At 45.0% G+C, this 25,069-nt stretch overlaps 1 protein-coding gene across 5 annotated transcripts in view; it reads right to left on the reverse strand.

The window, feature by feature from the left end:
- The window catches only part of LOC149326691 (ryanodine receptor-like), a 539,764-nt gene that overhangs the window by 225,954 nt on the left and 288,741 nt on the right, over positions 1-25,069 (reverse strand). For all 5 annotated transcript variants that reach the window (XM_089562900.1, XM_089562898.1, XM_089562899.1 and 2 more), the window contains exons 54-59: positions 21,562-21,754; positions 16,312-16,441; positions 12,767-13,006; positions 8,398-8,570; positions 4,459-4,699; positions 3,095-3,258 (exon numbers count right to left, since the gene is read on the reverse strand). In XM_089562900.1, the coding sequence (XP_089419026.1) occupies positions 3,095-3,258; positions 4,459-4,699; positions 8,398-8,570; positions 12,767-13,006; positions 16,312-16,441; positions 21,562-21,754 (1,141 nt within the window). The remainder of the gene's footprint in view (positions 1-3,094; positions 3,259-4,458; positions 4,700-8,397; positions 8,571-12,766; positions 13,007-16,311; positions 16,442-21,561; positions 21,755-25,069) is intronic.

Genomic DNA, 25,069 nt, shown 5'->3' on the forward strand with positions numbered 1-25,069 from the left:
GCCTAGAGATTCTAATTTAGTGTACAGTATAGTGTGGTTAATTGTGTCAAATGCTTTGGTGAAATCTAAGAAAACAGCACCGGCAAACAACCCATTATCAATATATTGCTTAATACTGTCTGTGAATTCGATTAAAGCTAGTTCTGTGGAGTAATTAGGCCGGAATCCAAATTGCTGATCTGCTAACAGCTGGAATTTAATGAGGTAGTTCATTATGCGATTAACAATTAACTTTTCTATTATTTTACTAAAGAAAGGCAATATAGTTATTGGACGGTAGTTACTTAGGCATTCTTTGTCGCCTTTCTTGAATATCGGCGTCACCTTACCTTTTTTAAGTTCAGTTGGAAAAACACCAGTCCTAAATACTAAATTAATAATGTGACTAAGAACATTAGACAGCTCACGACCCACCAGCTTTACTTTGAAAGAAGGAATTTCATCGATCCCAGGGGCGGTATTTTTTAGGCTAGAAATTATTTGGAAGACTTCGTCTGGTGAAGTAGGGCGCAAGTAAAAAGAGTGAGGGCATCGACGAGGGCCACAGTAACTACTTGGAGGCGGGTAACCGCGGCGCGAGAAGAAGGAATTAAATGCATTAGCAATGTCAGTTTGATCAGTTAAAGTACACTCACCGTCAGAGACTTTCGTTATGCTCGTTTTGTTTTCAGCTATATTCAGAAATTCCTTAATTGTTACCCAATTCTTACGAGTGTCATTTCCATTTCTAAGTATTTCATTTTGGTAGTAATCTTGTTTGGAGCGTTTAAGTGCTGCGGAGAGAGTATCTGAGTATTTTTGATAGCGCTGTTTTAGGCGCACGTTAAATGGCTGCTTTCTAACCTTTTTGAGAAGGTTATTTTTTTTATTTATACAGCTTAGAAGGCTTTTGGTTATCCATGGATTCCGGGGAACTGAGTACCAATGAGTGATGGGAGTTACCGATGTGCATGAGCTAATTATTTCTTTGAGCTTCGCAGAAAATTTACTGAATTTACTGAGAATTTACTGGTAAGATACAGCGGTTGTACACTACTCTCTTGAGGGGTAAACTGCCATTCATGATCTGAGAGAACCTGCCATATGTGCTCCACCCCATTCTTATTCTTCTAACTATTTCCCTCTCCTGGTCCGGATCTGCGGTCACTACCTGTCCTAAGTAGACATATTCTCTTACTACTTCCAGCACTTGGCTACCAACTGCGAACTGCTGTTCCCTTGCTAGGCTGTTGAACATTACTTTGGTTTTGTGCACATTATTCTTTAGACCACCATTCTGCTCTGCTGTTTAACTCATTGATTGTTCTTCGCAGTTCATCTCCCGAGTGACTAAGCAAGGCAATGTCATCAGCGCATTGCAGATTACTAAGGTATTCTCCATTAATTCTTATCCCCAACTGTTCCCATTTCAGGCCCCGGAATACCTCCTGCAAACAGGCAGTGAAGAGCATTGGCGAGATCGTGTCTCCCTGCCAGACACCTTTCCGTATTGGAATTTTATTGCTGACTTTATGGAGAACTACAGTAGCTGTGCAATCGTTATAAATATCTTCCAATATTTTCACATAACACACTTCTACACCCTGATTCCGCAATGCCTGCATGACAGCTGAGGTTTCGTCTGAGTCAAATGTTTTCTCGTAATCTATGAAGGGTATATATAGGGGTTGGTCACACGCTGTGCATTTCTCTATCATCTGATTGATGGTGTCAATACAGTCTATTGTCGAGTACCCTTTAAGAAAGCCTGCATGAACATTTGGGTGACTGAAGTCTAAGGTTGTCCCCACTCTATTAGCAATTATCTAAGTAAATACCTTGTGGGAACAGACAGTAAGCTGACCAGTTTGCAATTTTTCGCGTCCTTGATGTCTTCTTTTTTATGAGTTAAGATGATGTTAGCATTCTTCCAAACTTCTGGCATGTTCGAAGTCATGAAGCATTACATATACAGGGTGGCTAGTTTTTCTAGCACAATCTCTCCTTCGTCTTTCAACAGACCTGCTGTTACCTGATCCTCACCAGCTGCTTTCCCCTTTTCCATTGCTCTTAAGCCTTTCTTTATTTCCTCCTTCATTACGGACGGGGTGTCCCATTGCTGTGCGTTACTGTCTCTCCCATTAATGTCCTCACTATATTAGCTAATGTATAAATTTGTGTACAATTCTTCAGCTACTTTAACTCATCATCATCAGCAGCAGTCATCCATGCATTGCAAATCACGAAAGTATACTTCATTAACTGTTATCCCCGACTGTCCCCAATCCAGGTCGCTGAATACTTCCTGTAAACAGACGGTGAATAGCATTGGTAAGATCATGTCTCCCTGCCCGACACTCGTCCTTGTTAGAATTTTATTGCTGACTACCTTATCTCTATTGCTAATGACATTGTCCTCTTCGTCTCAAAACGTTTACATCTGATTTCTGCCTGTATCTAGTTTTGTCTTCATCGCTTTTAGGCTGCCTCTGTTCTTCAGAGCATGCTCAATTTTATCCATATTAAATTCCCTTATGACAATTGCCTTGTGCTTATTGATCACTTTGACAGCTCTGTCGGTTCTGTTCTGTCTGTCGGGTTACACGCTTTCATGCTTTAGCATTCCTTAATCAGATCCTTCTAGTCTCCTGAGATTGCTTCCCGATATCCTGTTGAACAATCCTACCGCCTACTTCTACTGTGCACTCCATAATGATAGCTGTGAAATCATCGTTCACTGCTTCGACATTAAGGTCGCCGCCCTCAGTTAAAGCTGAATGTCTGTTATTCAGTGGTATCCTGAACTCTTCTACCTTCCCTCTTACCGCTAACTCCTTAGTGGGCTTCCTTTGCACTAGTTTCTTGCATTCCCTCTTCCAGTCAAGCCTAACTCAAGACCTTACCATACTGTGGTCTCTAGCGCTAAAACTAATTTTTCCGAGGACCTCCAATGCTTTTCCTAGGACCTTCCATTTCGATAATAAACTGATAACAGTAGTAAATGCAAAGTCATGAATGTGGTGATAACTGTAGCCATCGTAGGTCAGGGTGCAGCAAGTCACAGAAGTGCTTGTCTCGTCGCACATCTCGTAAGCAAATGTGTTTCCCCACGTACCCTGTCCAGCATGGTGGCAGCCCTGAGGTCGGGCAAGAAGCCGTCTTCCAGCAGGCGGAAAAAGGTCTCCTGCGTCTCCAGGCCGTACACCCGCTCCAGGAACATCACGATGGACTGCTTGTGGTTGGGCTGCAGTCCAGCCGGGAGGTCGCTCTTGTTCTGGGCTGCAAGAGAGGCCCCATTTTTAACACCCTACTGGCTCCAGTACAGCTTCGACGCTTCCTGGCACAGAATATTAAAAAATGGGAAAAATCCAGCCGCCTTTCAGGAACGACCAGGGTGGTGTGAAATACTGATGTCAGTGGGCCTATCAGGGGTGTAGGGTGCCTCATGTACAGTCACGCACAGTTGCTCATTGATCGACAGAGAGCGGGCAGCCAGCCTGACATGACAGAAATGGCGAACCAGCCAACACAGCTCCGTTTCCTTTTTGTGCTTGTTGATGCTACAAGCACTGTGCCTCACATAAGGGCCTTTGAATGGATGGGGCACAGCCAGTACATTAAGCAAAGCCGAAAGTTGGGAAAGTTGGATAACGTTCATGATGTAACAACAGCGCACAAGGAACACGAGGGACGGAAAGGGATTGACACAGACAAGGAAATTTGACATCGGCAAGAAGTGCGTCTGACGATGGTGCAACCAAAAGGCTGCTGTGAGGAACGCAAGCTGCAAAAAGCGCACTGTCCGAGGCAAGCCATGCGAGTTGCTCGAACTGGAATAAGAGTTCCTCTGGTACGCGATGGAAGTGTGGAACAACGGTTATGCATTAACAGCCATGGACATGCCGCGCGGCTTCTTTCGGGATGAGCGTGCACCAGAGCACAGCACAGCTCGGAGTCAGAAGACTCCGTGAGTGATGACTGAACATAGATTAAATGCCGCTCATTTCCAGATTGCTGTGTTTTTACTTTTAAAAAAATTTTTCTTTCGCACATTGTTTGTACGGGCGGCACCCCAAAAACAGGCCCCCGAATCTGAAACAAAAAAAAATGTAGCTTGCAAGGGTGGAAGAGCAGGCTAGTTGGTAGTTCATCTAGGGGGAAAAACACAGCGCACTCCTAAGACATGGACAAAGAAAGACAGGACGATACAGCGCTGAATCAGCGCTGATACAGCGCTGAACGATACAGCGCAGCGCTGTATCGTCCTGTCTTTCTTTGTCCGTGTCTTAGGAGTGCGCTGTGTTCTCCCCCCCGCCAAAAAAAAAAAGTGCAGCCTTTACACATGTTTATACGGTAAACTGTATGAACGGGCCACAAGTGGATAAGGTAACACACTGGGAGCATTATAAGCTATGGTGAGCTCCTGCTCCGTTTACACAAGGATGTTGGTTTACAAAAGGTGGGAGAGGAGAGACTCACTGGTGTCTCCCTTGCGGGGCATCTGCAGGGTGAAGCGCAGGCTGAGCGCCCCCAGGAGGTCGTCCAGGGGCACCAGGGAGCGGAGGATGGCACGCGCACGCACGCTCTCGTTCTTGCCCTGCGCGATGGTGGCCGCCTCGGGCGCACACCGGCCCAGCAGGTCGACCAGGGTGCAGTAGAAGTTGAGGATGGCCGCACCCATGTCGATGTCATCCTCACCAGGCTCCTCCAGCTGCACACCCTGTTGAACCCCCACATCGCACGTTTACCCAATTCTAACGCACTCATTCTGAAACGGAATGCATGTTAAAAGAGCCCAATGGTCACTGCCATCAAAAGATGGCGGTTAAGCATGATTGCATGCCATCTTGGAAACTTTAGGCCTAACTATCGTGTGTTGCGGAAATAAACGCGCCCCGTAAAATGCTTCTTTCAGCTAAACGGGGTCATTGTTCGAGCTCAAATTTCGCATAGAAATGGCATTTGGTCGGCAGAATTGTTTAATACCACGTTTGCTTGGGGTACTTACCTGATTCGAACAGAATAAGTCGGATATTCACATCATCTGCGGCGACGATGAAGGAAATTAAGCTGCTCTGTCAGCTATCGCACCGGTGGCGCCATCTCGTTTGTTGGTCGTGAAGAATCAGCAAAGGAGGGGGATTCGGGGGTTTGAAGACTCTTTCAACTGGTTTTTTAATGGTCACAGAAAACTTAGCTTGGCAAAACTAAGTTTCCAGCAAGTTAAGTTTTTTGTTATGTTGTTTGCCCCTCCTGCTTGGGCCACATAGGCCTGCAGTAGCTTGAAATAAAATAAATAAATATGCATTGTGTTTGGACATGGGTCATGGTCTTGCATCGAATGATTCGACGGATGACTGGGCAGTGACCTTGAGACCTCCAACGGAGGTCTCAAGGTCACTGCCCAGTCATCCATCGGAGGTCTCTTTGGAACGGAGGTCTCTAGTTCCAAAGCGGACTAACCTTTGGACATCCGAAATGCAATACGGGCCAAGACAGTCAGAGGAAAGAGCCAGTTGTGGACAAAGAATGGTCCGGGGTTTGAACCTCAGAACAGGACGAATTTTTCTGAGGAAGCTGATAAGCGTGTCTTTGTAGTCATATGGCTGCTGCGCTTGGATGTATGCTGATGAGTAATGTGCTCCCTTATTTTAACATTAAGCACAGTCCGAAAACGATACTGGTGTTACATTAAAATGATGTTCAAATGTACCACTAATGCGATGGTCTCACAGCTGGCTTTATATTACTGGGATTGAGCACAATATCAATAAAACGGTGTAACAGAGACTTTCTTTGGCTAGCTGGAAAAGTTTTATAATGTCAACCACCAGCTATAGGCTACCACCACAGGAGCTTGGCAGCGGACGCAACGGACCGAGCACACGCTCATTTTCTGCTTGTATCGCAGGTTGGAATTCTCGCAACTTTGTTGCATTACTATTTCTAAGTCCTTCCCGTTGCTTCTGCTGCCAGTTGCTATTACCAGTTGCTATTACCCACGACCAGTGTAAACGTGTTTGTTGTTCATCATGGGAACTGAGATAGCTGACTTGAAGCGTCAAATGGGCAAAGAATAAGGGAACTGAAGGCTAGTCTAGAGCACATGAACAAAGATGTCGAGGACTTTCGGAGAGACTGTGCTGATCTGAAAAAAGAGAACGCCGCTCTGAAAGTGACAAATGAGGAGCTGATCAAAGAATCAAAGAACTTGCACAACTAAAAAAGATGGCAAATGAAAACTCGATGCGGATCACCGCACAGGATCAGTACTCGAGGAAAAAAAACCTTGAGATTAAAGGCATTCCTGAGGACGAAAACGAAAATTTGATTGATCTTCTTGGCAGGATTGATGACGCACTTGGCAAATCTATAACACAAGAAGATGTTGAAACCTGACACAGGGTTCCTGTGCGAAACACTGCTGCTGACCAGAAAGATGGCGACGACGATACTGTCGAAGAAAGGCCGGAGCAAAAAACGAATAGTAACAGCAACATTGTAGTAGCCTTCAACAACCGCGCTAAGCGCGATGCCATTCTTCAGAAAGCACGCAGAATTCGGTTCGGTGCAGATGAACTAGGTTTCTGGGATGACAATTGGCAAGAAACGGGAGGTGGGCTGGCGTTACGCATGGGTCATGAATGGCAGGGTTTACGCACGGAAAACGCAAACGTCCCGAGTTATCCGAGTTGATTGTGAGTCCGATCTGGATGAGAATTATTTTTGATGGCTGCTCCTAACGATGTTACCTGTCCTTCTGGCAACAGTTGTATCAGTGTTCTGCATTGCAACGCCCAAAGTGCGCGAAAGAAAAGCGACGAACTGGCTATGTTTCTTGCCGAATTCCGTTTCAAGTTTCAAGTTATTATGGTAACCGAAACGTGGTATTCTTCTACAGCTGATGTTTTGAATCTCCCGGGATACGAGAGCTTTTTTTCTAAACAGGTCCCACCGACGTGGTGGCGGTGTACTACAGCTGGTATCAAAACAGTTTGCATGTGCTGTACAGCCAGACTTTCCTGAAATTAATGCTGATTACGAGGTTGTAACGGCTCAAAGTGAAAATAAGTTGTTTGCTGTCATTTACCAAGCACCTAATGGGAACATAAACCACTTTTTTAAGTTTTTAGATTGTATCTGGCCCTTTGGAGCTGCTGACACGATTTTTTGGTTTTCCTGCTAGATATGTTTCTTTCATTTTCTGTGCGTTGAATTGCAATCTTAATATGTGTAAATAGTCTGCGACGAGTTAACACAGATGCATGTTCATTTCTCACATCGAAACTACTTCAGATATAGCACTTGTCTTACTATACAGTCCTTTGCATACTTTTTTTTCGCTGGTTCCAATATATATATATATATATATATATATATATATATATATATATATATATATATATATATATAACGTGACAGTCTGTTGGCTTTGCCAATCAGGGGTGGGAGCCCCGTCAAGCTACAGAATTTGTAGGTTTTTGCTCCTACCCTAGCATTTCTTTTCTGTTCTTCAGGACAAAAAATGCTGAATAAAGTTGATTTGATTTGATTTGAGATTCAAAAATTTTTTAATAATTTTAGCGATAACTACTTCTCAGCCTTGCAATTAATCACAACTATGCCTGCTTTCTGCATATAGACTATAATGTGAAATTCCTTAAGGGGGGACGAGGGTCTTAAAACTGACGTTTTTATTTACTGCTAGAATCTTGCGAAATTTTGCACACGTATGTGTATTTCTCTTCCAATTCCAAAAATGTAATCACATATGAGTTGGTGGTCTTATGTCAAAAGTTATCTTAAATTTTAAAGTGTAATTAGGTAATTTCTTACACTGGTTTAATGAACTTTTGCATTGCATTTTGTTGCTTTGAATTACATGAATTGATGGCCAGCGAATTCCCATACCTGATGACATTCTTACTTTTTTTGTTTAGGCCACGTGTAAATAGCAATTTACAATTAGCTTAACGAGTTGCAGTATCAGATACTGCGACCTTTTACTCTTAACGTAGTATATCAAGATGACATGCTTTTAGAGAAAAACAAAAAATGTCACCGGGTATGAGAATTCTCTGGCTATCAATTCATGTAATTAAAAGCAACAAAATGCAATGAGAAAGTTTGTTAAAACTGCATAAGAAATTACCTAATTACACTCTAGGCTTTGTAAGATCTAAGACCACCACCTCAATAGTGATTACATGTTTGGAATCAGAAGAGAAAAACGCATCTGTGTGCAAAATTTCATGAGATCTGGCCATAAATAAAAAAGTTAGTTTTAAGACCCTCGTCCCCCCTTACCTGCCAGAGCATAGACCGAAGCTCCTCACTTTTACCACTCTCAGCTTAGGATAAGCGACACAAAGAAGCCTCGGAACAGCCACTGTGTAGCACATTGCCCAGGCCTCTCACCTGCTGCTGCTGTTGCTGCAGGCGTTCAGCGGCAATGCGCTCCGACATGCGCACAGCCTCCCGGATGGCGTCCAGCAGCCCCGGACCTTCGCCCCGCAGTGCTGGGCCCAGACACTCGGGCCGGCGGATCAGCAGACGGATGACCAGGTTGGCATTCTCTTCCACCGTCTCACCTGGGACAACACACACACCACAACGAGCCTCAGATGACGGGGTTTTACACCTACAATGGTAGAATATTGCGGACTTCAGGAACAAAGATGACTGGAGTGAGCCAATTCTTCTAGGCAATTCCGAATTCTGGGTATGTGTGAAGAGTGATTTTTTGTTCGAAGCAAAGAGCAATTTTCTGCACTCAATTTCAAAGCGACTACTTCGAATACTAGTTCTGGCACGCAAAAGAGGTTGAACGGCACAATAGGCATTCTCAAAATCATGCATTTTGCGAACACAAAAGGCTAATACATGAAAAAAAAAAAATCTGAGCGTATCGTCAAACTCAATGAATCTGTGTTTACGTCCTGCCAATCCATAAAAACACAACAACATTACGAGCCGTTGCAAACTTGCAGATTAACATGTTCCAGAAACGTTATTCACTCGAGATGAATACTCTGAGATTTCGAATCAAGTATTGAATACTTTACTATTCCACTGAATATTCGAAATTATCAAACATTCACACGTGCAAATTATCTTTCCACAAGTACACCTTACAGTTATCTGTAGCAGGATACAATTTAAACAAAAAACAACAGTTGTTAACACCAGGCTACGGTCTGCAGCATCCTGTGTTTATTTATAATACTGTTAGCCCTATTGGCCTGTTACAGAGTTGGTATCAAATAAATAAAACAGGAACACAAAGGAACAATTTACACGTTACACAGCATACAGGGTGGGATGGAGTAAAATAAACAATCCGAGGAAACAAAAATTCTGGTAAACAGATTATGTCTTAGAAAACACATGCTTCCAACTTTTTCACAAAATTTTTGGTCCACTGACCAACCGCAATAGTAAACGAAATCAGATTTTTAATGTTTGAGTTTATTAAACAAGCCAGGAATCAAAATTCTAGATTTTATATCTTGTGATTAGCTTCTTGTTTAGGTAACACAAAAAGTTTTAACTACTGACTACTCTTTTTTTTTTCCGTGGAGAAATTCTGTGTGGCAGTCCTGAATGTGGATGGAGCTTCACTGAAGACTTAAGTTGTATACACACGTGCTGCCTCGTCACTCCCTTAGTACAAAATATCAGATCTATCGGAAAATACAAGAAAATGTAAGAGAATATTTGAAACATCAGAAAATATCAATCCGTCGTTCATCCTTCACATTGTAAAACTAGGTGCAGTCACCAATCTATTTTTTGGACTCACTGGGACCTGAAGAATAATCCGAATAGTTGAGGAGCGTGAAAAATCCGTAAACTTTAAAAAGGTCAGTTTTTGCTGAGAACCAACTTGAAACATGGTGAGTTTCACCGTTTCCCACGTTCTGTTTGCACATGGTAAAATTCAGGGGAGCACTTGAGTCACCTTTGAGTGCACTTCTTCTGTATACCCTCCTTTGTACACCACCTTGGTAGCCATGTAGAGCACGCCGTTAATTCGAATAGCAATAACGAGGACAAGACAGCCAAGCCTATCTAAGCCAATCCATCCGACTGACTCCGTTTGAATCCAAGATGGCACTTCCACTGCAGTGAATGGGTTGTGACAGTTATGCCCACTCGCATCTCCACTGGGTTGAAAAAACAAACTTTTGGTCGGAAGTACTAACTCCACAGTTTCCTTGGCGTATATTTTAGGCGAAAAAAATCTTAATTCTTTAACACCACAGAGTCCGAAGTCTCCACAAGGGACTGTGCTTCACCATGTGGAACTCAACGACAGAGACTTAAAGGACGCTCAAGCACACACTCTTTCAGCGTCATCATGCTGCCGCGGTGGCTCAGTAGTTATGACACTCGGCTGCTGACCCGAAAGATGCAGGTTCGATCCCAGCTGCGGCGGTCGCATTTCGATGGAGGCGAAATTCTAGAGGCCCATGTACTGTTCGATGTCAGTGCATGTTAAAGAACCCCAGGTGGTTGAAATTTTCGCAGCCCTAAACTAAGGCATAGCCTCAGTCACTTTTGGACGTTAAACCCCATAAACTAAACCAATCTTTAAGCATCGTCGTCTTCAATAGCACAGGCAGTCACTTCTCAGTCATCTGGTCACCCTCAGCAAAGTCATCGTCCTGGTGTGTGCTAGGCGGGTGATGTGGGGAGCGAATTATAGGGCTTGAGACGGGTCACAAGCACTACTTCAGGAGGCACTGTAGTAGACGTGGACTTGGGATGAAGCGGTGCAACTTCGTATGCAATGTCGGCTACCGTGTGCAAAGCATGATAATTATCCATGTAGCGCAGCATAAGTTTTTCGCACAAACCAACAAGTGGGGACTGTCGTGGTGTTTTTGAGACTCTTGGGAGGCAGACAGTCTGCGATGAGCAATCAGGCGGGCAGCGTTGGCTTGGGTGATGGCCTCACGAGCATAACTAGTAATGGAGCTGGCTGCGGGCAGCAGTAAGGTGTCCAAGGGCAGTTATGGGTTTTGTGCAAAGGGAAGATAGAAGGGCAAGTACCCAACAGCATCACGATGAGAAGACCTGCAGGCGAAGGTCACAAATGGTCCCAACCTATGAAAACATACACGTTCCTGTGAGGTGTGTGATGTTTTCTCATTAAAGTCCCAAATATCGCACAAGTCCAAATTAATGTAACAAGGTACCCATGTGGGCTAGTTGTAGTACATCAGACATAACTTCACCAGCGAAAGAACAAGACACCAGGAGAAGAAGAACACAGGATAATGCTGGACTAACAACTGAAGTTTAATCGAGAAACTGAAGTTAATCTAGAAGTCCAAGAGCTGCACTGTTAAGCATGCTAACAAGTTCGTTGCTTGTTTGACTCGGGTCGTTTACAAGATACCCCTGTCATGTGGTAGGGTGTACACGGGCCAAACTGGCAGAAGTGTTAATGACCAGGCACGTGAACATAATACTGAAAAATTTGTCAGATCAAAATACTGTCCCATGTCACTGCAGGAGTTGTAAAGAATGTGTTCCAGGTTTTAACAACATTTCTGTTATCGGAAAAGGGAAAAACAGGAAGGAGAGGGAAATCCTTGAGGCCTTTCATATTAGGCTGCAAGGCAGTGACACATGCGTCAGTGCACCGTCCTTGCATCTCACTAGCAAGGAAGTTAATTTTCTTAGCAGAAGTGTGTGCGTGCAAGATTGATAGGCCTATTATCTGTATTTTGTTGTTTGCCAGTGTTGGAGCGTGTATCCACTCCTCGGTGATCTGCCACTTATGTATCTGTTTGTTTTGTTTGGTGTGTCTGATACGTATGCGTCTTCTGGTGACCTAGGTTGGCCGTTTCTCGATTAAACTTCAGTTGTTAGTCCAGCGTTGTCCTGTGTTCTTCTTCTCCTAGTGTCTCGTTCTTTCGCTGGTGAAGTTATGTCTCCAAATTAATGACGTCTGAAAATGCAGTTCCCTATTGTAGTTGACAAGGCCAAGAAAAATTCTGAGGGCACTAAGTCTGCTTGCATGGAGATGCGAAAGCATGTGATTCCGGGAAAGGAAAGGTTTTTGAGGAAAGAAAAGAGCACAGTAGTAGTTCTGACATCTTGGTGGACACCTCAACTGCACCATAAAGTATGCCACTGAAGGTGCATGTCTGAAAAACCCTTGTCCCAAGCTAGCCTCCAACTTCCCATCTCACATCTCAGTGGCACCTTAAGGGGAAAATGTAGTCGCATAAAGCATGCAATTGAAGGTGTATATTTCATCAGTCCAAATCCCTGTCGCAATCTAGCCTACAACTCGACTTACATTTGCAAGTTATATGCAAACAGAAATGCTGTGACACCACCCAGAATGCTGTACGACAAACGGTTGCTCAAAATCTTGGTGAATGTAATACTGCCACCCCATTGAGTTCAACCAGTGACCCCATCACTGGGATTTCGACACCTGCAATATCTGTTGCTGCTCAAACCAGCCTTATCCGTAGACTGGAAGCAATTTGCTTTGGTCACTCTAAATTTTCGTTATTCTGTGACATCACCTCGCACGCAGGCAGCCCGGGTTCCATTCTTTATACTAATGTCTCAAGACTTTCATGACTAGTGACAGGGGAACAACTTCCGGAGTCAACGTAGGATGCCAAAATAGCCATCTAATGCGTTTGCATTAGCAAGTTACCCTGCCTGCCCCCCCCCCCCCCCCCCCCCTCGCAGCTGCACATTAAAGAGTCTTGAGTGCAGCCCGTTTCATCAGCTGGCAAGAAGAGCTGCAGACACTGACCGTTGACCCAGACGCAGAAGCGCAGGAAGTCCAGGTAGCGCTCTCCCTCCACGGGGTCCCATCCAACATCCGGGTAGCCACGGTCCACGAGCTCCAGGTTGGACTGGAGTCCACACCGAGACATGTAGGCCGCTATCTTCTCCAGGTTGTGCTCTCGCAGGGCCAGGGCCAGCTCCGAGTTCTCCATCAGGGAACTGTAGGCCACGTCCAGGGGCGTTGACCCCCGCAGGGAGGGACGTGCTGCAGCAGATCAACAGACAGCGGGCTGCAATTACAACTGCTGTCGTGGTTGAGAGTGGGAACATGTCACTTAGCTTCACACAGGGCATAAGAAGTGGCAATCTTTATGACCAAGCTATTAAGGGGGGACGAGGGTCTTAAAACTGACCATTTTATTTGTGGCTAGAATCTCATGAAATTTGGCACACAGGTGCATTCTTCTCTTCCGATTCCAAATATGTAATCATAATTGAGCGGGTGGTCTTAGATCTTACAAAGTCTAGAAATGTGACTAGGTAATTTCTTACGCAGCTTTAATGAACTTTCTCATTGCATTTTGTTGCTTTTATTTGCATGAATTTGATAGTCAGGGAGTTCCCATACCCGGTGACATTCTTCGTTTTTCTCTAAATGCATGTCCTCCTGTTATACTATGTCGAGAGCAAAAGGTCGCAGTATTTTACACTGAAACTCATTAAGCTAATTGTAAATTGCTATCTATGTTTGGCCTAAACAAAAAAAGTAAGAATGTCATCGGGTATGCGAATTTGCTCGCTATCAATTCATGCAATTAAAAGCAACAAAATGCAATGAGAAAGTTCATTAAAGCTGCGTAAGAAATTACCTAGTTACGCTCTAGAATTTAAGATAACTTTTGATCTAAGACCACTAGCTCAATTATGACTATATTTTTGAAATCAGAAGAGAAAAACACATCTGTGTGCAAAATTTCATCAAATTCTGGCCACAAATAAAAAGGTCAGTTTTAAGACCCTCGTCCCCCCTTAAAACTAACAATGTTTAACACGCACAGCACGGCCAAACTTTTGTTTCAACTATGCCTGAGATTTGAAGAAAAGAGGCAGATGAAAATATTCTATACTTGCTGCTCGTTTTCTTGTGAACAAGGCACCCGTAACAGTGCCGAAACGTCAATGTTTTTACGCTTTACTTCAATTCACCCTGGCAAGCGTTTGTTTCTTAATGCGCAGAATTTTCCTCACCGAACGGGCTTAACCTTGAACTATGGCACTGAAAAACTGTTTGAATTATACACAGTTTGAATTAATGGCCGCCTTTTTATTGCAGTGGCCGTCGGCAGAGCTACAGCATTAATATGAGTGCAGAAGTTCGAATTAAGCAAAGTTGAATTAACAAGCCTACACTGTAGAACAACACCAATCTGTGACATAAGAAAGATGCAGTGGCACTGCTGTAGCCGGCTGGGCCGACTGGTGTTCAAAAAAAAGGGGTTACGACCGATAGGAATACATGTAAACGTTTTCAAAGCTGTTTTAAGATTACATAGTGAACCTACGCGGTCGTCCTTTCATGAACAAGAACTGAGCACATCCTAGAGCAGAATACAAAAATATGCAGTCATTTCAAAGGAGATGTATCTTTAGAACACCGCAATGCACATGGCAGTCACCTCCTACAGGGCAGGAGCACGACCCTTAGGAACACATGTAAGCAAAAAAACTTTCAGAAATGAATTTTTCTCACTTCCCAGAGTACCCATGCAGGCAGCTGTTGGTTAACAGTTGACGAGTGCTTTCAAGAACAGAGTGGCGATCTATGCAACGTCAGTTCAATGGTATCCTTTTAAAACATGATAAGTGTGTGTTGTGAAGCCAGAAATGCTACCAAAAGTTGTGGCATCCACAGGTATTCCTCCGGTTCACGCAAGCTTCTCGTGGAGTCCGTCAGGTGTGCTACATTTGCTCACTCAGCTGGACAGCCTAGACTGCTCGACATCAAAAGCAGTTCCCAAACGGCATGATAAGTGAAGGAAGGTGACCTTTAGCAGACGACAACACAACCGATAGGCGCAGCTAGTGCTGGTGTAGCGGCGTCATTGTCTGCTACCATGCATAGTTTGTTTATCGCACTATTACGGGGAGATGCACGTTCTGAAATTAACATTTTCATTACTAAAGATACCACAGTGAGATTACCATATAAACGTGTTTAAGGGCCACACTTTTTTTTTCAGATTCGAGGGCCAGTTTTTGGGGTGCCGCCCATACAAACGATGTGCGAAGAAAAAAATTTTTTAAAAGTAAAAACAGAGCAATCTGGGATTGAGCAGCATTTACTCTACGTTGAGTCATCACTTGTGGAGTCTTCCGACTCCGAGCTGGTGCTGTGGTCTGGTGCACGCTCATGCCACAAGAAGTCACGCAGCATGTCAACTGTCAATGTGTAGCTGTTGTTCCACACTTCCATCGCACAGCAGAGCAGCTCTTCTAGTTCGGGAAACTCGCACGGCTTGCCTCGGACAGTGCGCTTTTTGCAGCCTGCGTTCTTCAGAGCATCCCTTTGGTTTCAGCATAGTCGGAAGCACTTCTCGGCCATGTCAAATTTGCTGCCCACTGCACGCTTGCCGTCTTTGGGCAAACCATGTACCATGAGCAAACCAGCCATGTAGCTATTAAGGTGCTAGCCCATCGTGCTAAAACTGCAACGCTCGGCAGCAGCACGCAAAAGCCACAACTACGGTGAACTAACACACTACCACAAAAAACTGGAGCTAGCGATACTGATGCCGATATGGACAGCGGGAGCTCACAGGAGAGGAAAAAGTTGACGATGATGATGATGAATCGCGGCCTCGGGCGTCATCCGTGGGCGACACCTGGAAGCTCCTGTGCACGTGCGTGGCCCCCGTGATTAAACGCACAGTTGCTCTCTACCGGAGCTGATCGCGGAGGCCAGGGCTATGCATTTCGAAGGCTATCCCAGCGTGGAACAAGGAAAGTTTGGGTGTGGCCCTTACATGGATCTTTTCTTCTATTATTTCCTTCTGAAAAACAGGGTGTGGCCCATACATAGGTGCTGCCCTTACACGCGTTTATACGGTATTTTGACAGTAGCACCGCCCTCATTCGTAATAAGCAAAGATTTCTTATAAATGTGGCAGTTATAAGCGAACCCGACTGTACATGTACAGATTGTAACACCCAGCTTGCGGATGTCGAAGCTGGCTGGGGCTAACTTCCCAGTATCTTCCAGTACCCCTCATGTTCGTAAACAATTCTGGGTCTATACTAAGACAGCCGCTTTAAAGAGCTCCAAGAGGCTTTGAATCCTGTTTCAAAATGCATAATGAAGCCTCTCTGCAAGAAATGCTAGAGTGAATTGTTCTCTGAAACTTGCTTAATTTGAACTTCTGGTTTATTCGAACTGAAGGCTCGGTCCCTTCAACACTGAGTATACCACAAAGGCTCCCCTTAATTCAAACGGCATGCTGCTGTCATAAATTTCACACTGTCAAGAGTCAAGTGCAATTCATTCCCATGGTGCACGAAATGTTTTGCACTCACAGAGGAGGATGTTGCTGTTCTCAAGCAAGAAGTCGAGGTGGTCGAACATGGCCTTCTGGTTCTGGCGGCTCGTGCGGCAGAAGTAGCACAAGAAGCGACAGCAGGACACCACCATCTCATGCGACGTGTCCTAAAGAGGGAGAGACAGATCACTTCACTCACTTATGCCGGGTTTTATGCTGCATAAGCAACTGAGGACATCACGTGCCAAACAGGGGGATAAACGGAATGTGTGTTTTGCAGGCAATAAAAGGTTAAACATTTGATAATGTCATCACTCGTTCATAAGTTCGCTTTTTTCAAGGACCTTTCAAAGATAATGCCAATGGACTGGCTGTCTTGCCCACACATTCCTTTGATATGGTTTTACCTGCCCCTCCCCTGAGGTGATCACAAAATGAACAAGGGAGGGGAAAACCTCAGGTGGCTTGAGCCAACGTTTTGACAAGGGGACTTGTCTTCGTCTGGGCGACGACGAAGACAAGACGAAGACAGACGAAGACAAGACCCCTTGTCGAAACGTTGGCTCAAGCCACCTGAGGTTTTCCCCTCCCTTGTTCATTTTGTGATCGCCAAGGACCATCTACCACACCCTCTCTCTACCATGGCCTTCCCTAAGGTGTTTGGTTTGTTTTCTTGTCTTTTGTGTGCTGCCTTTTTGACTGATTTCTTGTCTTTCATCGCATGTTCTGCCAAGCAAAAAATAAATATTAGTTGTCAGCGCTTGTATGTCGCCATTGTGTCTCCCGTTACTTTCACATTGCACATATTTTGTAGTGCTTCACAAAACAGCCCAGGCTGCTACCCAGTGATCCTCGACTACAAGGTTGAGCCTTGGGTGCACAGCTCAGCAGTTTGAGAAATGATCCACACGAAACTCATACAGCGATTCTGTTACTGTGGTCTCAAAGGCTACATAAGAGTGACTGCTATTTATGGTATGGTATATGGTATATAGGGTTCAGCATCCCAAAGCCACTCAGGCTATGAGGGACGCCATAGTGAAGGGCTCCGGAAATTTCGACCATCTGGGGTTCTCTAACATGCACTGGCATCGCACAGCACATGGGTCTCAGGAATTTCGCCTCCATAAAAATTCAACCGCCGCGGCCGGGATCGAACCTGCGTCTTTCGGGTCAGCAGCCGAGTGCCGTAACCACTGAGACACCGCAGCGGCCTTGCTATTTATTACTTGAAAGCATCAATGCAAGAAATGATACTGCAGATTAAGTGCAGTACCAGGGGTGCATTAAAGGTGCACATTAAGGGTGCATTAAAGTGAATTAACTGTGAATTAATTGCAAACAAATTGTGAATTAAGGTGAAATAAAATAATTAATTGTGGATGAAGTGGGTAATAAAGGCAGCAATTAAAAACAAAAAAGCAACTTGAAATGAGGAGGCGTCATTGCGTTTGCATTACTCCAAAGCGGGTTACTGCAGGGATATCGAATTTTCAATGTATTGCGTAGAAGTCAAAGCCTGCACGTTTTCTGCTTACTACCAATCACATACACAACTCACAGTTCCAAAGTATTTTCCCGGAATACATCGTTAACGCAAGCTCATTCATTTTGAGCGGAATTATTAAGTTCAACCGCACTCAAACTAAAAACGCGCCAACAAACCCCCAAAACCCACGCTCAAGACATGTTCTGCCCTGGCCTTATGCCTACCGTGGGCCTGCTAAAGGCAGCAGCGCCTCCTCGTTTGTTTGCAAACATGCAGGAGGTCTGTATATATATCCCTTCCAGTAATGCCTCGCTCTGCGAGACAAGAGTATATATAAACAAAAGACTAAAAGCCAAAAGAAACACGGCATAAAAAACATAACAGACAATGAAGACCAAAGTCTACAGCAAAGAGCGAAACAAAAGGCATGAAAAGAAATACAATACGGGTTCGAGACAGGTGTACAAGACAGTACTCCTAAAATCTAGTCTCATGAAAGTAAGGATAGTACTTTCTCTGACAGTGAAAGTTAAATCTTGCTTGTGCACTGACTGTTCATCTGCAGCTTCAATCATCCCACGTTTAGCACATTCTTCCATTTCCCTATCACTGTACTTCTTGTAATTCTGAACTCAGGCTCTTCACCAGACCTTGCTTTCTATTATTTGTTATGTTTTATTTTTGTTTTTTGCTGTGTTTCTTGTTGGCTTTTAGTCTTCATCATCATCAGCGCCAGCAGCAGCAGTAGCCTGACTACGCCCACTGCAGGGCAAAGGCCTCCCTCCCATGTCTCTCCAATTGACCCTGTCCCTCGCCAGTTGCGGCCACCGTATTCCTGCAAACTTCTTAATCTCATCCACCCACCTAACTTTCTGCCGCCCCCTGCTACGCTTGCATTCTCTTGGAATCCCCTCCGTTACCCTCAAGGACCAGCGGTTATCTTGCCTTCGCATTACATGCCCTGCCCAAGCCCACTTCTTCCTCTTGATTTCAACTAGGATGTCATTAACCCGCATTTGTTCCCTCACCCACTCCGCCTGCTTTCGATCTCTTAACGTTACACCTATCATTTTCCTTTCCATAGCTCGCTGCGTTGTTCTTAACTTAAGCTGAACCCTCTTTGTTAGCCTCCACGTTTCTGCCCCATAGGTGAGTACCGGTAGGATACAGCTGTTGTATACTTTTCTCTTGAGGGATATTGGTAAACTGCCATTCGTGATCTGAGAGAACCTGCCATATGCGCTCCACCCCATTCTTATTCTTCTAGTCATTTCCCTCTCATGATCAGGATCAGCGGTCACTACCTGCCCTAAGTAGACATGTTCTCTTACTACTTCTAGTCATATTCTCTAACTACTTCCAGCACCTCGCCACCAATGAACAAATCAATTTAGTCTTGTAGCCCTGAAAAAGTTCCATTCACTGATGGCTCATGCATCCAGCCACTTGTTACAAAGTTGTGGGCCTCCAGTGCCTCCAGTGACTTCATTTGGATACGAGTGGTGAAGCATCCACACATAATCACAAGCCTATGCCCTGGATGCAGTTGCTTGTTTCAGTTCAGTTTCAGTTTATTTCCCACAACAACTTTCAGTACAGGGCATGTACGAGGTGTGGCGAGGGTGATGAGATAAAAGCTGCGTCAAGGGCAGCTTGACTGGCCCCTCATGCGAGTTCTCCCGCAATGCCCACAGCGTGAAAGGGTCCGTCCCGATTGTTTCTGTCCTCTCCTCATAAAGTCGTCCATCGCATTCGGAGAGCGCCGCTGCATAGCCTCCAGGAACTGAAGCCATTCTTTTTAAAAACAGTTAGGCTACTTGCAGCGTGTCACTTACGAGCAGTTATCGCGTTCATGCGTGCATCGGCGCAGCATGTTACCACAGCGGCTGTGGCGACTGTAACGGGTGTCTGCAAAGGAGTACTAACAAGATGGCTGCTTACAATGGGCCGTGCTGCTGGACTTTGCGCATGCTCCCTAAAGCTAACACTTCTCGTCCTTCTGTAGCCCCCCTCCCTCGCTCTTCAAACAGAGAAATATGCCTTCCATTTTATAGCAGGCAATAAAAGATCTGCCTCAGCTGAACCATGAGAGACTACGCAATATCATTCTGCATTGAAGTGCGTCCTTCAATACCACTAATTACTGCTAGAGCTGCATGCACTAATCATGAAGTTCTTTAAATTCAGAGGAACTGTTATATAGCTGAAAAACTTGCACACCAAACCTATGAAAAAGCATGGCTCCTAGCTTAACTCTTTCCCTACCATGGGGAAAATGACCATTTTCTGAAGGTTTCAGTACATTTTTTTTCTGTAAAAACCATTGCATACAATATTGATTGCAATACCCAAAAACAGAGCTGAATAAAGCTGCTTTCTATTAATATACGTTTAAACAACAAATTCCATGTTGCAAAAAAAAAATTTTATTTGCTAAAAACGAGATTTTAGAAAAAAATTCAACAAAACTTGCAAAAACACGCTTGTATTTAAAAAGAAAAAATGTTAAAAATTTTTTCAAATATGCAAAATGTTTGTTACTCTATCGACCACTGACTGCAAAAAAAATCATTTCTATCTTGAATAGTATTGTTGCTACAAAACAATAACTGGAAACCCTATAGTTGTGCATCGGAGTGCGGCCGCCTGTGTTTCAGGCTGGTTTTCATCATCACCGATGTGAATACTGAATCATCTTCAGCACCTTGCAACATTTTCAGGCTCGTTGTTGCACAGGCCGTTGATTAAATCACTCACAGACGAAACAGTCGTGAGATTTGCTATGTCTTAGAGCGCGTGCCGTGTATGTGAAGGCTGCCAAGCGACTTTGATGGTACCGCATCCTCGGAGTGCATTAAAAAAATGCCGTTTTGTAGCTTAAAAAAAACTATATCAGAAACAAAACTTCGGTTCTCCGGCTACAAGCCCGATGCGCATCGTGCCTGTAAGCAACGCGGAAGGCTCCGAAGTCGAGCGGCGAAGGTGTCATCTGCAGGGAACATGGCGAGCAATGAGCGCAGGTCCACGTCTTCATTTCTTCGCAGCGCGTTAGAAAGTGCCCCCTCGCGGGACAAAAGAAAACTACATCAGAAACAAAACTTTGGTTCCTGGCCTACAAACTACATGTGCAGCGTGGTCATTGGCAATGCAGAAGGTTCTGAAATCGGGGCATGAAATGATCGTTAGCGGGCTAACAATGCTCAATGGGCGCGGTAGGGAAAGAGTTAAAGTGTACAGGAGCACCAAGCCCCACGGCCATTTTTGTAGTTGGCCACACTGTCAGCGAGATTTTCAGGAATGGATTTCACAAGACTGATAGTTTATTTGGTGCAAAAATCTGACAGAGTGGAATGTTATCTATGCATTGCAGCCATACCCGCGCATAGCATCGGCTGTCACTCATCAGCGCTCAGTAAAAGTGATATGCTGGTAGATGCGATGTGCTGTATACGCAGAAATAACGATAATTAGTCCACCATGGAAGTGCATGTTGCAACATTCTCTTTCATTAGTTGATTCACAGCAAACATCATGCAGCAACTAAGGCTAGGCCTGCACGGACAACTGGTGCACAGCACCACCCATTTCAACAGCAAAAAGTTTGGATCAAGTTGGCGCAATTTTCCCACTTTTTATCACGATGGCACAACTTATCTGGTTTGGTGCAGTCTGGCACATTTGGCACAAGGATGGTGTCACTTCTCAGCGTTTTCTGTTCTCGCTATACAGCAGAATGTTGAGCCAGAGCAATGATTTATATCACACTGAGTTGCTGACACGTCTTCGACGCTGCCCTACCTTGTCGGCGGATGTGGCCTCAGGCGCGGATGGCGAGGCTGGTGAAGACGCTGCCGCGGGCGCCTGTCCCGAGGACTGCGTCTGAGCCCGCTTGCCCAGTGTGTTGATCATGACGTCCATGACATTCTCGTTGACACGCAGCACGCGGATGAGGTCCGGGTGTTGAAAAAAGATACGGTTGTTCACCAGGGCCCTGCACAAGGACACATGCTGGGCACTCACTCACCAATACGACTTTTTTTCTCTTGCACAGATACAATCAATTACAGACTCTTTCGCAGCTTCCAGATGTCACAGTGAAGTATACATGAAGAGTTAAATCAGTCCCATTACTTTAATGAAGGAAGTGCTCACTCGGCTAATGACCTTCACGAGCACTGTGGTGGCGCAGTGGTTACGGCACTCGGCTACTGACCCGAAAGTCGCGGGTTCGATCCCAACTGTGGCAGTCACATCTTGATGGAGGCGAAATGCTAGAGACACGTGTACTGTGTGATGTCAGTGCACGTTAAAGGAACACCGAGAAGAAACTGAAGTTGGCTTGTATTGATAGAATACCAGCTCCTAAACGCAAAAACTCCCCTCTCAATGAAAACAAAGCTATTGTAAGGTAGAAAAGAGCAAGAAATAAAATACAGGTATCACCGCCACAGTCCAATCTCACAAGTGACGATGAAGTAGGAGAAAAAACATCACATATCTCAGAGGTTGACAAAGGTGCATGAAGGTTACATGTTTAATCGATATTGAAGTACATTTTTGTTTTGAAGCCGCTGGTGCACTGTTATCACACGAGGAAGACGGGTAAAAGGCAACCTGAATGTTGGAAGTCAAAAGAAAACCTGCAATTGATAACGCAACAGGCAGCCAGCTGAGTTTTGGTGCGTTGTGGGGTGCTTTCTGGCTATGCGTTCTGTGTGCCTGCATGGTCTCGTTATGTCCCTCGATTTACAAGGGCGGAGCAGCAGAGGACCTCCAAGTCCTTTTCTAATACCCCTGCCAAGCGGGTGAGTTAGGTGCACTTACAAGAGTGTCACTCGCTATAAGTACACTTTGTCAAACCTAAACGTCGCAAGTGCAGTGTCACTCTCAGAAGAGTGCACTCAGGTTGGAGTGCGTTTACGGAATAACACTCTGAGGGCCGAGTGTGTAACCTCGACAGCAGCGACTTTCAAGGTATATAGTATGCACTGTGCGTAAGAAGTACTCAGAAGTTGATTTTAATTTCTGTGACACTGCTTTTAAAAATATTTCTTTGTTATGGCTACAGGCGAAGCAACACAACAAAGAAACACGATCAGATGTAACTGCGCTCCACTCCACTATCTTTTTTGTTGTCAAAATTCTGGATAGTCTTGGTTAGTCTTGGCTCTCCTTGTATTTCTATTTTTTTTTATAGTTAGAGACTGTTTAAGTTTGTTTCATTTGGCTATCACGTCAAACAATCAAATTCTAAGTTTTTTTTTTTTTAGTTTTCGTCGACCTCTTCCAAAATTTATTTCATTTCGTGTTGCCGTTTTTTTTACTATGAGTACACTTTGCCTTCCCGTTTAGCACTGCGTAGCCTAAAGTGTCACTCGGGATGCCGAAGCACACTCCTTGTAAGCGCACTTAACTTGTGCGCTTGACAGGGCTATAAGTGCTCCTCGGACGAAGTTCGTGCGACAGCATGCGGCAAAGAAAAAGAGCTGTGTATCACCAATGTTCCACGTACCTCTACATTAGCAAATGCACCGCTCGGCGTGTTCACATCGCCAACGTACCATGACACTGGGCTGCATAACCATCCCTATGAGGACTATTATTACAGAATTTAAATATGCCTGCACATACCAGTCGCGACTGTGGCTTGGCGGTGACAGCGACACTGCCAACTCTTCGGCACTAGAACTTTTTTGCTAGACACGCTGCCTCAGCCCTCAAAAGCATCGCACGCTGTATAGGGTTGAACCTGGTAAAAGCAGGCCGCAGTTCTTTGCGAGAACAAGATCCATCATAATGTTGGTGCAAACGTAAACATTGAGAAATGCTGAGAGGTAACTAGCACAAAAGAATATCTCTCGAGTAATGCGAGAAGGAAACACTCTTGCAAGCCCATTTTTGCACAGACAGTCTTCAGGAGGCTGTCTATTTTGCATATTTCTTGGCAGCCATTTTTATGTCAGCCACGTTCATTTTACAGTGAAAGCTGTGGTAGCTCTGTACAAGCACAGCGTAAGAATATTTTAGTTGCCGACACTGACTGCCCACTGCGGCAGAGAACGCACACAGATCATGTTCGCCCTCTAGTACTTGCATCGACCACAGCGACGCAAGGGCATTACCGAGCAGTGAGCATTAAGGCTCCTCTTAATGCTCCTCTTAATAGAGGCTCCTCTTAATACAGCCTCCTCTGCAGAGGAGCCTTAGTGGCCATTAGAGTCACTGTGGCCATTCGCCGTGCCCAGCTTTCGGCGCCATTTCAGGCTGTGCATGTCGGTGTTTTGCGCTGCCAACATTACAAGATGTGGACATCAGGCCCTCAGCTTTCACGTCGTGGTAGACACCGTGCAGAAACAAAGTTTGATAGAACTAGCTTTTTATGTCACTGTTTGGTACCAGCCGCAGTGATCATTTGTGCAAACACATGTGGGGGCTCGGGCCGATGCCGTGAACCATCGTCGCAGCCTATGTACTGTCGAGGGCAAAAGTAACAGACCCCCCCTTCAAGTTCTAGCCCTTGCTACTTTGAACGATGGCACCACCTGACAAAGCACTTCTAGTGTTGAGACTGGCGCAGTAGGCCCATTTCAGCACCAGAAGTGTTTTTTCAGGTGGTGCTCTTATGCAGAGTGGCACACGTCAGAACCTGAAGGGGGAGGGGTCGGTAACTTTTGCCCCCAATGGTATACACGGTGGCTGTGACGTGTTGGTTGTTGCTGTGGCACACCCGAGGAGTCCAGCCAGGTCCAGAAGCCGACTAGACGCGATTATGGGTAAGAAGTGCTTCGTACCCAACTGCGGATCAGGCTACCAGAGTTGTCCGGACCAAGTGTCACTTTTTAAAGCTCTGTCGGAGCCTGCTCGCCCGGAACTTTGGTGCCAGGAAGTCCCCAGAGCAGACATGATATTGCAACAGAGTCACCACGTCTGCGAGAAGCACTTTCCTGAGCGTATGATATATAATCGCACCACCCCGAGTTCAATGGCAAGGTACTTTTGAATGCACCCAAGAAACAGGTGCTGTCGGCAGATGCTGTGCTCAGTTATTTTTCCTGGATGTCCCAGATATCTGACAAAACAGGCAAGCTCAAGAAAGCCTTCAGAAAAACAAAAGTCTGCAGCCATGTGTGCCAAGCAGGAAAGCAAGCGGTCAGGGATGGCCTGTGAAAAGCAAAAAGACGTCGCTCCATCATGGGGCCCTCAAAAGAAACTACGCACAGGTGACTGGAGTACATATCATGCGTGTCAGCTGACCAAGGACCATGCCCTTCTTCCACGATGAAACTTGGAGGCACCTCCTCATTTC

The sequence above is a fragment of the Amblyomma mixtum genome, chromosome 10 (assembly GCF_055824585.1).
Source record: "Amblyomma mixtum isolate Tamu chromosome 10, ASM5582458v1, whole genome shotgun sequence".
In the NCBI taxonomy this organism is placed as follows: Eukaryota; Metazoa; Arthropoda; class Arachnida; order Ixodida; family Ixodidae; genus Amblyomma; species Amblyomma mixtum.